The sequence below is a fragment of the Ursus arctos genome, unplaced genomic scaffold (genome assembly GCF_023065955.2).
Source record: "Ursus arctos isolate Adak ecotype North America unplaced genomic scaffold, UrsArc2.0 scaffold_26, whole genome shotgun sequence".
NCBI classification, from domain to species: Eukaryota; Metazoa; Chordata; class Mammalia; order Carnivora; family Ursidae; genus Ursus; species Ursus arctos.
The window spans coordinates 20,752,791-20,765,475 of record NW_026622941.1 but is presented as its reverse complement, the minus strand read 5'-3'; the positions used below and the strand labels follow the sequence as shown (position 1 = coordinate 20,765,475).

Genomic DNA, 12,685 nt, shown 5'->3' with positions numbered 1-12,685 from the left:
CAGATACAGTGCCAAAAAGCCTGTGTGACTTGGAAAGGTGAGGGCAAGGCCTGTCTAGATTTGGTGTTCATGCTAAGGAATAGGAGGGGATGAGGTTGGATTGTAGGGTGAGGCAAGAGCCAACGAAGGTAAAAGAACCTTAGTTTTCAGAAGAAGAAAAAATAGCACTTTGCATTTCAGAAGTCTCTCAACATAAGACACGACTTTGATGCATTTTTATGATGTTAAATGAGGATACATTTACATAGCCCCTCCAGAACTGCAGTGTCTTATTTTTGGATGTTGGTTTATTTATTTGCTATTTGCTCTACAAGTATCTCTTTTGCTTGGGGAGGAAGAGAGAAATTGGGATGGTTTGTGTTCTATTCATATTGTAGGAAAAAGGATGGCAGGTGATTTACCCTAGATCTGGCAACTATGAGAAAGATGCTTGGCCTTTCCAGAACAGAAGAGGGTGGGTTGGTTACTTTGCAGAACTTTGGGTGATCTTCATTTCAAACAGTCTTCATTAGGCTCCACTATGCTAAGGTATAACTTTGGGATTTCACAGTTCACGCCTCTAATGATTTACCTAAATAAGAGATTTCTGGGGCATGCCTGGTCATGGAGGGCAGTGGGTCATTCTCCTAAGAGGCCTTAGTAGTGTTGGAGTTTTAAGACTATGGTGGTCGTTCGGTCATTTTTGGTAAATAACTTTCCACCAACTTCCCAAGTTTCACCTCTCAGTGGAGAGAGATGCTGGAGAAAGATAACAGGCCACTTAGCAGTCAGCAGAGATTGCTCTGTGGCGCTGCAACCTGGTCAGCTGAGCAAATGGAGCTATGGCCTTGGATTTTGGTTTCGTGATACTAAGCTGACCCGGTTAGTAGGCTGCTGGGTTTCTTTGTCCCTGCACACTTCTGCTTGATGAGATGCATAAGCAAATGGAATAGGCAACCGCTAGGAGGTACCCGAGCTATGCGTCGACCGCCGGGGCGAGCAGAAATGGCTAACTGTGGGTCCCTCAGCTCCGCGGGTACAGGCTGGTGGCGCTTTTCCAAGGTCGGGGTTGCGATTAGCTTGTGGGTGGAGCGAGGAAGAGGTCTAAGAACAAACGGCCCTTTAATCTAAAAGGCAAAGGAGGTGAACGCGCCTCCAAGGCGTTATCTTGTCCCGAGGTCTGCGAGGTTGGGCACCAGCTGGCTGCACATCTGGATGCAGCAGCGCCTTTCCCTGCAGGGCGGAGTCGAAGCGGAGGATCCCGGTGTTCACGCACCTCCTGGTGCGCGCGCGTGCGGTTCCGTGAGCATCGGAGTGTGTGTATCTGAGTGTGTGTGTGTGTGTGTGTGTGCGCGCGCGCGCGCCTGCGCGCGCACGAGTGTCCGCCAGAGCCGCGGCTCCGGGATCGGGTAATGGGGGTGGGGGCCCAGGAAGGAATAAATCTCCGCCGGCCTCCTCGCGCCTCACTGCGTGTTAATAACCAACCAGTTATAGAGGGAGGAAGGTGACGGCGGCAGGGTGACAGCCCCGGCACGCCGGCTGCGTGTCGAAGGGTTAGGTTATCAGCCAGTCTCTGCCACACTCAAATATATACATACATTGGGGGTGGGAGGTTATTTTTTATTGTTTGCCTCTATCTCCAGAGAACAAGGGAGGGAGGGAGAGGCGCGCGCTCCAGGCGAGCGTCGCGGATCTGAACGGGTCGAAGGAGGCAAATTTGCGGGTGGGGGAGGGCGGGGGAGACCTTGATTTCCACCAATCCCCGGGCGTTTGTCTGCGAAGTCCGGGGCGCAGCGGAAGGCTGCGGCGCGCCGCTGAATTAACTGATGAGAGCGAGTTCTTTTCTTCTCCGGGAGGGGTGGGGAGCGAGGGTCCTGCCAGGCAAGGCGGAGGAACCCGGGGCAGGATAGCGGTCCCGGGCCGCGGTGGAAATTTCCAAGGACTTGGCGCGGCGCGGAGAGCGCGTCTGGGGGGTGCCTGGCGGTGCAGCAGCGCGGGAGGCGGGGAGAGGCGGCGAAGGGCGCAGGAGCATCTCTCAGAAGGGGACGCCGCGGACCAGTTGTCTGGGAGGGAGCCGAGCCTCTCCCCGGACCCGCACCGAGGGCGACAGTGATGCTGCAGAACCGGCGGGAGCGAGTCGCCGCGGCCGCTCTCTGCGCTCTTGGAGACCCCAGCGCCCGCCTTCTGCAGGGGAAGCGACCATGACCAGAGCTCGTGACTCGCCCACCGGCCACTTCCCCTAGGAAGAAACCCTTGAAAAAGTTGCATTTAAAAAAATCCTTGTGCTGACCTTTGGGGCCGTGGGGGCCGAAGAAACGTACGTGCGAGTGCAAACAAGAAAGCGAAAGGTGTGTGTGCATGGGGGGCCGGTGGTGGGGGGACCCTCCACTGCCACTTCGCCTAACGCTGTGCTGAGGCCGTCCCCCCGGGACTCCGGGGCTGCGATGAGCCCCTGCAGGCGGGCCCGGAGACACACGTCCAGAGGGGCCATGGCAGTACTGGCGTGGAAGTTCCCGCGGACCCGGCTACCGGTGGGAGCCAGTGCCCTTTGCGTCGTGGTCCTCTGTTGGCTCTACATCTTCCCGGTCTACCGGCTGCCCAACGAGAAGGAGATCGTACAAGGGGTGCTGCAACAGGGCACGGCGTGGAGAAGGAACCAGACGGCGGCGAGAGTCTTCAGGTACTCCTCCCCTCAGGGCTCCTCCCAGCTCGAGTCCTTTACTCCCTGTGCGCCCGAAGACAGGGTCACTGGCTAGGACCGCCTTGCAGAGGCATCTCTTTCATCCAGTCCTTCTGGTCCTACTCCCTTTCTTTGCCATTTCTAAACCCGAAGACTTTAGTCAGGGGTCCTTCCCCACACCTGACACCAAGAGCTGTGCAGACACCTGCTTTGCCCACTAAAGCCTGTAAGCATTTCTTCCCCAGCCAGAGTTAACAGTCAATGATTCGTCGATAGCTGGTGGGAAGGAGTATCCAGGCTAACTTTGTCCTTTGCACTTAATGAGAATTTATCTCTTGGGCTCTGCAGATGTTTGAAGCTATAGACAACTAGAAGAAAGTAAGAGGCATCTTCCTGAGGTTAGGTGAGTGGTTGGTAACCTAAATCACTAATGAGGGAGTAATGGGCAAATCTTGGGCAGGAAAACATGGACACCTAGCCAGGATGCTGCTGCTTTGTGCAGTGTGGCCATGACAAAACACAGAGCACTTAGTGATCCCCTACTAAGAGCCGCATACTGTGTGATTTTTTATTGAAGACTCAACAACTTTCCAATAACAGATTAATCCCATCTTACCAACCACAAACTTGAGTCTTCAGAAGGGTTACTTCCCCAAGGTCATGACATGTCCCTTTGAAGTGTGGGAGCTGAAATTTTCATCATATAAAGCTCTACAGCTCCCAGCTCTTTTTTTTTTTTTTTTTTTTTTTTTTTTTTTTGCTTAGACTGTGGATGCTTTCTGGAGTATGAGAGATGGACTTTAGGTAGAGACTTGCCATCAGAAAACAACAAAAAACTCAAGCCAGGTTGGAAATTGGAATGCTGAGGATCGCTCAGAGGTTGTAGTTTCCCTTCCTTTCTGGGAATTTCAGCTAAGTGTCTAAAAATAAGTTCTTGGCAGCAGGGGTTGTGTAGTTAGATTGGAGGGAAGGCAGTGCTGCTTCCCCTTCCTCTCCACTTTCCTGGGTATGTTGAGGGGGACACACAGGGGCTTCCACCACGACCAGGTGCCCTTTTCCCCTTTAGTCCCTGGGGCTGAAGAGGCTGCAGTCGGCTCTTCCTGAGATTGTAGTGGTCGAGGTGGGGAAGTCTTTCCTGCTCTGCCTAGGATCTTTCCAAGTAGTAGATATGGGCAGCTGAGAACCAACTTAAACATTTTCACTACTGTTGGTTAAAATGTTCAGAAACATCTATAAATTTCAAAAAACTTTTTAAACATACAGTTTCCTTCTCCTCCTCAGGCCTGCTCCTGGATAGAAGGTCAAAGATAATAGCCAATTCTTTCAGGGGAAGGCAGATGAATTCTTTGAACTGCGAGGGAAGACTTTCCTTCTCTCTCTCTTTCTTTAGAATTCAGCTATCATAAAGTTTAAAATAATCCTACACCCCTTAAAAGTATATAAGGGCTTATTTTCTCTCGCCTTCACAGTATTGACTGTTGGGACTCAAAATCACCCAAAAGGCATAGCATCCAGCAATTCTTTTCTCTAAAGACAGAAAGCACTTTTATCCCAAGTAATATAAGGAAATGAGTTAGGAACTTCCCATTAGTTTGCAATGAAAGAGTCCTTTTTTTTGTATAGGAAGAGGAATAAGGAAGCTCTTTTAGAGCATAAATTTCTTTTGCAGGACGTGATCAAGTGGAAAATGCTTGATATTCTGAGAAACAGGCTGACCATTTCTGAGACACATTTGTCCCTTGCTGTCTGTAGCCTGGAGTAATCTTCAGTGTGTTTGGCTGTCATTTGGTCTAGTCTTTATGTGCAGAGAATTACTAATTAAAATCCACACACTATAAAAAACTGCCTCAACTCTTAGCCCTCAAAGTTAGTGCCTGTAAAAGTGTAAGATGCACCATTGCTTGTTGAGGAGTTTGGGCTTTGGAGTAGAAGTCTAGACTAGTAGAATTTCTAGGCTGTGTGTGCCATGAAGAGATAGGTAAGCAGCAGAATATCTTTGGCAGTCCACTCTTTCTCTTTGAGTCTTAGTTTCCATATATATATAATTTATTTATTTTTAATTTAAATTCAGTTAATTAACATATAATGTATTCTTTGTTTCAGGGGTACAGGTCTGTGATTCATCAGTTTTATATAATAGCCGGTGCTCATTACAACACGTACCCTCCCCAATGTCCATCACCCAGTTGCTCCATTCCCCCACTCTCCTCCCCTCCAGCAACCCTCAGTTTGTTTCCTAAGATTAAGAGTCTCTTAAGGTTTGTCTCCCTCTCTGGTTTCCTCTTGTTTCATTTTTTTTCTCTCTCATAGGGATAATAATATTTACCTTGCAGGATTGGTATAGGTTTAAATAAAAAAAAAAGTGATCCCAAGTGTTTTCACATTTACCCAGTCAATGGTGTTATAATTGTCATGAATTATAATTTTCTGTATATGTTACAACTTAAATAAGGACTTTTGGCCAGCCCATAAGAATTTGGAACATTTTGCTTGCCAAATTTGCAGAGAAACATTACTGGTCAATATACTACCCCCGCTCCCCTGCTTCTTTACACTGAACCTAATAAATAGGGACGAGGAGTTTTAAAAGATAAAGGTATCATTGTTTGTTAAGTCAAAACACTTTTTGTGCTCTGCATGTGTAATAAAATCTGTTGTTTTAAACATGTGAATTGGTAGTATGTGGGTAGTAGTGTATGTTTTTTAAAATATTAGGTCAGCCAGAGGCCTTTGTTATGTTAAGAGGGCACAACTTTTGCAAACAGGTGGCTGTGTTTTCCAGTCTAAAATATCTTCGGCACAAATAGAAATATAGGTACACAAAAGTACAATATGCACTTATGTGTGGAGATACATACTTTTATTCATAAACTGTGGAATGATGTCATGTATATGTATAAATTTATACACATGTTCATATATACACACATACAAATAATTGCCGTCAGTTAATTGGCCAATATTTAATGAATGACTGTTATATACCAGATATGAGTTAGGCCCTGGGAGATAGCAGTGAACAGGATGGACAGATTGCTTTCTATGAGACAGCTTACCTCCTACTGGGGATTGACTTACAAAAACAAACGAGTAAAGCACTAGGATGATTTAAAGTACTGTTAAATGCTATGAGGACAAAGGAAAGTGTTTCGTTATGTGTATAAGCGTTAGAATTCCAGATTACATTTTGCCCTTTGTTCTTTTCTTTCCTTTTATGATTTTCTTCTTCTCTTGGCTCAGACCTTAAGTATGACTTCTCAGAGGGGAACCTTGACAATTCGCATAGGAGAAGGCAGCAAGAAAGTCACAGCGCTGAAGAGTTTTGTACTAGATAGGAGGTTTTTGTAACATCCACATGGCAACAGAAAGATAAAGGAATCAATTGACCGTATCATAGAAATATTGGAGAGTTTCTGTGCAACTCTTGTTGCTTCTGAACAAGTAGTCAAGTAGTGTGGGGAAATGCTGAACCAAAGCGGCATTTGTCTCTTCCATCAGGGCCTTACCCACTTCATTTGCTTCTCTGAAAGAAACTTCAGCTCGCAAGTTACGCTCAAGACTTTATCCTTGGCATCAGACATAGTAACAATGACAGTAATAACACTAACAAAACCGACAAATTATTAGGAACTTACAATGTGCATGACACTGTGTTAAGTGCTTTACATGTACCGTCTCATTTAATTCTCCTAACAACCTTGTATAAGTGGATACATTATCATCCCCATTTGTAAAGAGGAACATGCCCAGGTCCCTGCCATCAGGGGATTTGCTGTAATCCCAGGGACAGGCATATGTGTGTATAATTAACTAACCAGCTGGACATTAGGGCCATCAAAGAGAAGCAGCATAGCAGAGAGAAAAACTTACGGACTCGGGAGCTGTCAGAACATGGTTGGAATCCCAGCTGTATCCCTTTCTGGTTGTATGATCATTGATAAGTTCAACCCTCAGAGCTTCACTCTGTCTATGTGTAAAATGGAGTGTGTAATAATTTCTTACAAGTTTATAGTGTAGATTACATGGTGGCATATAGAAAGCACCTAGAACGATGCTTGCCATGTACTTCTGTTCAATGCATGGTCATTTTATTTTATTTTATTTTATTTTATTTTATTTTATTTTATTTTTAAAGATTTTATTTATTTATTCGACAGAGATAGAGACAGCCAGCGAGAGAGGGAACACAAGCAGGGGGAGTGGGAGAGGAAGAAGCAGGCTCATAGCGGAAGAGCCCGATGTGGGGCTCGATCCCGTAACGCTGGGATCACGCCCTGAGCCGAAGGCAGACGCTTAACCGCTGTGCCACCCAGGCGCCCCCAATGCATGGTCATTTTAACAAGAGAAACACGAACAAAGTGCCGGGGAAGTTCACAGAACATGGCTTTTAATTCTGCTGGAAGGAGGGAAATCAGAGAGGAGGTGGTGTTCGCACAGCCTTGAAGGATGGTAAAATCGGATGGTAGTAAGAGGTGAGGGCAGAGGGATATTCTAGGCAGGGAGAACAGCAAAGGCCAAAGCAGGGAGGTGTGGAAATTCTTCATGTGCTTCCTGCATGGAAAGGTATTCATTTTCCCACCGAGAAGGTAGTAGGAAGGTAGACTGGGAGGTAGATGGAGGCCAGGTCACCATCTCTGAATGGGCTTGAGGTGTGGATTGTGAAAAATGAACAAACATCAAGTAAGTATCCGAGGGTACCGGCCGTGTGTCAGCTGTCAGCAGAGTTGGCACATCACTGTTGCTGGTGGATTGGGGGATAGAGGATGACACACCAAAATGCTTTGAAAATTCTGTATATTCACTGGGTGCGAACCATTACTTTGCCTCCTTCCTTTCCCAAGTTCTGAACGAAATACTACTCAAAGCATTTCTAGCTTTATGTGACTTCGTTTCTGTCCATATTTTTGAATCTGTGGATCCCAGAAGCTTTAGATATTTCCATAGCTCCCCTGGTGGCTGCAGAGGGTCCCGAGGGTGGAGGGGGAAGAAGGCAGGTGCAGCCCTCTGTATATATGGGATATAAGGCTTAATGTTTGTTAAGGTGGAGATGGTATGGAATTCACTTTAGAAGTAGTTTAGGGAAAAGATAGTTTAATACATTTTGATGCTTACGAAAATAAGCTTCAATTATGTTGTGAATTTACAAATGTGAAAAAACTTCATTAGCAATAACCATGATAGGAAGAATAAATCATTAACAGATTGGACAGATAAAATATACAGGCCTGGTTCTCAGTGCTTATGTTTCTTATCATTTGTTCTCATAGCTGCTTTACAAAGTAGATATTTGTATGTTCTTTGTTTTATGGATGAGGAAATGGAGATTCAGAGAGATCCATTACCGAAATGATGGGTCACATTTCCAACCCAGAGCTGTTTGACTCTAAGCCTTATGATTGTTTCCTGATAATGTTAGATAAACGAGGCACTGCTGCCTATATCCCTTATGATCTGGCCATGAATACTTCTCCAACATCATCCTTGGGCAGCATTCCTCTTTTGGTATAGTAATACTCGTGAGGGTTCTGATTGCTGAAACTAGCTAGGCTGTGTGGGTTTTGCTTGTGTCATTCCCTCTGCCTGGATTTCTTTCCTTCAAGGCCACAACTCCTTGCCCTTCACCTGGCCAATTCTTACTCATCTCTTGACAGTGTATTTACTGTTTAAGAGCAAGGGTCCCAAAGTTAGTTGTGCTAAAATTCTGACTCTGCCATTTACTGTGTTCTTGAGCAAGTCAGCCTTCACTGTCTGTTTTCTCATCTGTAAAATGTGGCTGTTTCTTTCTTTCTTTCTTTCTTTCTTTCTTTCTTTCTTTCTTTCTTTCTTTCTTTCTTTTTTTAATGTGGCGTCTTGTAGGATTGTTGTGAACATTAGAATAGATAATGTATTGAAAAATGCTTCTGGCATATAAATAATGCTTAATCCATGTTATCTCTCTTTAAGGTAGCCTCCCTTACTCCTTTCTTCCTTCCCAGGCTGTGTTAGAAGCTTCTCCTCTCTCTCTCTCTTTTTTTTATTGCCTTGTGCATATTATTGCATTTCTTTAATTATCGAAAAACATTTACTACTATGTGTCTACCACTATTACCATAGAAAACACTAGAACTATAGCAGTTAACTTATGATTTGCTTTCTTGAAGTTTATGGGCTCATGAGGGGAGACATAATGAATAGATAAATATATAACTATCTGGTAGTGACAGGTGCATTTTTCATGATGCTGTATTAAATGGATCAGTTTATTTGTCTGCCTTTTCTGCTGGCTCATTCATATTTGCATTCCCAGAGCCGAGCACGATTCCTGGCACAGTAATTTTTGTTGAGTTGTTGTGGGAATGAATGTTTCAGCAAGGTGTGGGACCAGATAGCTAATCAGTCAGTCAACAAATACTTAATGAGGTCTGATGTTCTGCTTGGCCATGTGGGCATCAAAGGAGGAGATGACATCCTCTCTATTTTGAAAGAGTTCTTACTCTAGAGCAGAGTTTTTCGTCTCAGCACTACTAACATTTTGGTCTGGAAAATTCTTTGTTGTGGAGGGCATTTAGCGACATCCATGGCCTCTGTCCACTAAATGAAACAAATATACATGTCTCCGGATTTAGCAAAATGTCTCCTGGGGGGCAAAATTGCCCCTGGTGGGGAACCACTACTTTAGAGAAACAAAACCAACCCAATTGACAGGATTTTTAAAAATCCCAGAAAATATGCAATGAAGAGCTAAATCTGGAAACTACAAGCCATAAATGCTTTGACTCTTGGAAGAGAAGTAGATGAATTGTACTTTGGTAGATGGCCAGGTCTCGGTTAAAGAAAGGTAGTGAGAGGGGGTGCATTTTGGGAAATTTACTTTAAGCAACTGTCTCTATTGAAAGCTTGTGTGAGAGCTGGCTAGGGTTCTCACCAGTGCCCCACTTAGACCCTGGCAAGAGGAGCCAGGGGGGCGTCACTGTTCCTCCTTTGGTCTCAGCTCTTTGCAAAGGGACAAGGCATCACTGGGGCCTTCGTAGACCCTGGAATTCCCTGCCCAAATGACCCAGGCCCGCTTCCACAGCCTGCCTGCCTGTGTGGGGCAGTTTCCCCCATCCCCCATTCTAGGGTGGCTCCTCCCATTGATGTGTGCACTCCTCAGCCAAGTGATGGCCAAGGAACAGCTCTTTGTGGGAGGCGGAGGCTGTGGAAAGAACTTGGATATGGGACTGGGGGTTCACATGGGCACATGGGTGTGCTCTCGCTGTGTCGCCCTGTACAGTATCAAACTTCCTGGAGTTTGAGAAGCCTACATTTGAACCTGGCATCCCAGTTTGTGTGCAGGTTTATTTGTTCAGAGAAAAGGATAGAAGGTTAGAACATATTTGTTTTATCTGTTTGTTGATTTGATTGTAACTTTTAAATATTTAGATACATTTGTGCTTTTGTCCTCTGCCTTGCAAATTGAGGTGGTTTTTTGCAGCTTGGAAGTCTATTAGTCTTCATTTTGGAGAGAAGTATATAAGGAGCTGGTTAGATCAATTGAATAATTTTATATGTTAGTGTAGAGTATGGCCAGTTTGTTGACAAAATTGTATTAGGAAGCCAGAGCTGGTGAATGAAGAACACACAGAGTATAACCCCCTGAATGAGAAGTTACAAGCCACTCATGCAGAGGTGGGATGGTGGTGGTGGTGGGTTGGGTTGGGGGAGCAGGGAGTTTCCCCAGCATCTGAGCTCCCGCTTTGGAGAAGGGAAACCCATATGGGGTCATTTTGATTGAGGATGCAGTTTTCAGTAAGCACCCAGAAAGGAAGTAGAGTCACAAGATTTATCAGATCCTAGAATTGAGGGGGTGCAATGAGCTGGAGGAAGGGCAGTCCTCTGTTCCCAGTCATGAATGAGAGGAGATCCAGAGCAGGGTAGCAAGCACCTATTACCTGTAAGGTGGTTGGAGCACAGGTCACTAACGTTTTTCGGGCTTGACTGTAAGTGATTATTTCAAAAGGTTCCCCAAGAAAAGAAAAGCAGGAACTTATGGCGGGAATCCTAAACTTAAGTTCTTATCTAAATGTCCAGACTGTGGCTGTGAGCAGGGTTATCACACTGTAAAATGTTTAGGCAGCAACTCAGAAGAACAAAAGTTTTTTCTTAAAAGTTGTTTTTCTCATCACAGTTATAAATCATCTTGGAAGTGATGCTGACTATGTGTAATTAATGCAATTTCTTTGATGGAGTTGATAGATTTCTAATAAAATTCAGTACTTTTTAGCTTTTCATTCTACTTTGGCTCTCTTGGGAATGTGTGACCTTGGGCAAGCTGCTTAACCTCTCTGTTCCTTTGTTTTGTTATCCGAAAAATGGTATATAATATGCTACCCTACTTCATAAGTTTGTGATGATAATTGAGATAATTTTTGTAGAATCCATAGCCATCCCCACCTGGCTGGTGAGATGACAGGATGCTTGTTCCCACCTAGAAAGAATCTAGGCTTTGAGGCCGCAGAGAATCAGGTTTTGATCCTGATTCTGTCATTAACTTTGTGACCTTGAAAAATTTACCTTGGTCTCTCTGAGCCTTAGCTGTGGGTGGCAGTACTTACCTTAAGAGGATTTGGTGTTGAGTTATTGCTAATTATTAAGCCGTAATGATGAGAAAAGCCGCTTCCTGGGGCACATCTGATGCCTATTACTTGTACTTTCAGTAATGGAATATCTAATGCAGTGTGACCTTATGACACACTCTTCCTCCATAGTGTTAGTACTAAGGATGCTGTAAAATGGCCAGTAGAATTTTAAGGAAGAGAACAGAGCCCAGCCATAAATCACCTGTTCATTCATCCACATTAAAAATGCCTGTTGTACACCAGGTAGGGGCTGGGATACGGCAATGAAAGTTAAGACGTGGTTCCTGATTTTATAAAATTTACAGTCTGTTCTGGTGTCATTAGTTAAGTTAGTAAGAAATTGAGTAATGCCGTGTTCCAAGGGCTACGGTTGGTCTGTTTCAGATAATTATGCTGAGTTTCGAAGTGATTGATTTTCTCCCTCTCTGTTGGACTGTCTTCTCACTATGGCATTGCATGAGAGGGAAGCAGCCAAGAGCAGAGGAGCTGTGTCATTCCTTTAATTAGGTGCCAGGAGGAAGCTGAAGTGAATTCAGAGTTACATATTCTCTATTATTCAGGGCTTAAGTAACAGAGTACACTACCAGAGATTTCCAAGGGAGTGTAATGAGAACGGGCTTTTGGGGAGCAAATTGCTTGTTTCAGTTATTGATACAAAAAATAATATGCATGATTTGATGTCCCCTGTGCTTATTTAAAAAATCTATAGTGTTCATTATTTGTCTGATTTTGGAGGTAATAGATACTGTAGAAAAATTTTTAATGTAGTAAAAGAGAAAAATCCACTCATAATTCCATCCGTCAGAAGTACTTCATTGTGAACAGTTTCTTTTGTGCATATTTGTTTGCATATGTGTATTACTAAATGGTATATATTCGTATATTTAGTTTTATATTCTCTTTTGTCCTCTCAGTGTTATATCTTTAACATTTTCTCATATAATTAAATAATTTTTAACTGCCAAGCTGGTGATAAAATAGCTTTATGATTTTCATTTTGGAAAAACGTTATTTACTCTGAATTTTTTAAATGTTACCGATTTGGAACAAATTACTTTCTTCCAAAGGATCCTTATAAAGGATATCATATTTGCATGTTAGATTTTTTTCTTTAAAGTATTTCTTCATATATTTGGTAAATACTGAGCATGGGAAATCAAAAAGCTTCCTTAAAGAGTTCTGCTTTCTCAAAGTTGGCATTCAAATGACAAGAACAGCACTTTGTAAAAGTAACTGACATTTCATCACCTAGAGACAAAGGTTGCTAGTATTTTGGTATGTAGTCTTCCAAAACATTCAGTGCTTCCTCTATGTGTGTTTATGAAACAAAATATAATGAATTTGACAATATGACAATATATTGTAAATATTTTAAATGATATATGTAGCTCTGCGTCATCCCTTTTTATTCTTTATTTTTTAAAAATTC

General features: G+C 43.7%; 1 protein-coding gene across 1 annotated transcript in view; it reads left to right on the top strand.

Annotated features, from left to right (window-relative positions):
* Positions 1-1,974: 1,974 nt before the first annotated feature.
* The window catches only part of ST8SIA1 (ST8 alpha-N-acetyl-neuraminide alpha-2,8-sialyltransferase 1), a 142,238-nt gene continuing 131,527 nt past the window's right edge, over positions 1,975-12,685 (top strand). Inside the window, exon 1 of the mRNA XM_026502285.3 lies at positions 1,975-2,659. Coding sequence (XP_026358070.1) covers positions 2,424-2,659 — 236 coding nt within the window. The 5' untranslated portion in view covers positions 1,975-2,423. The remainder of the gene's footprint in view (positions 2,660-12,685) is intronic.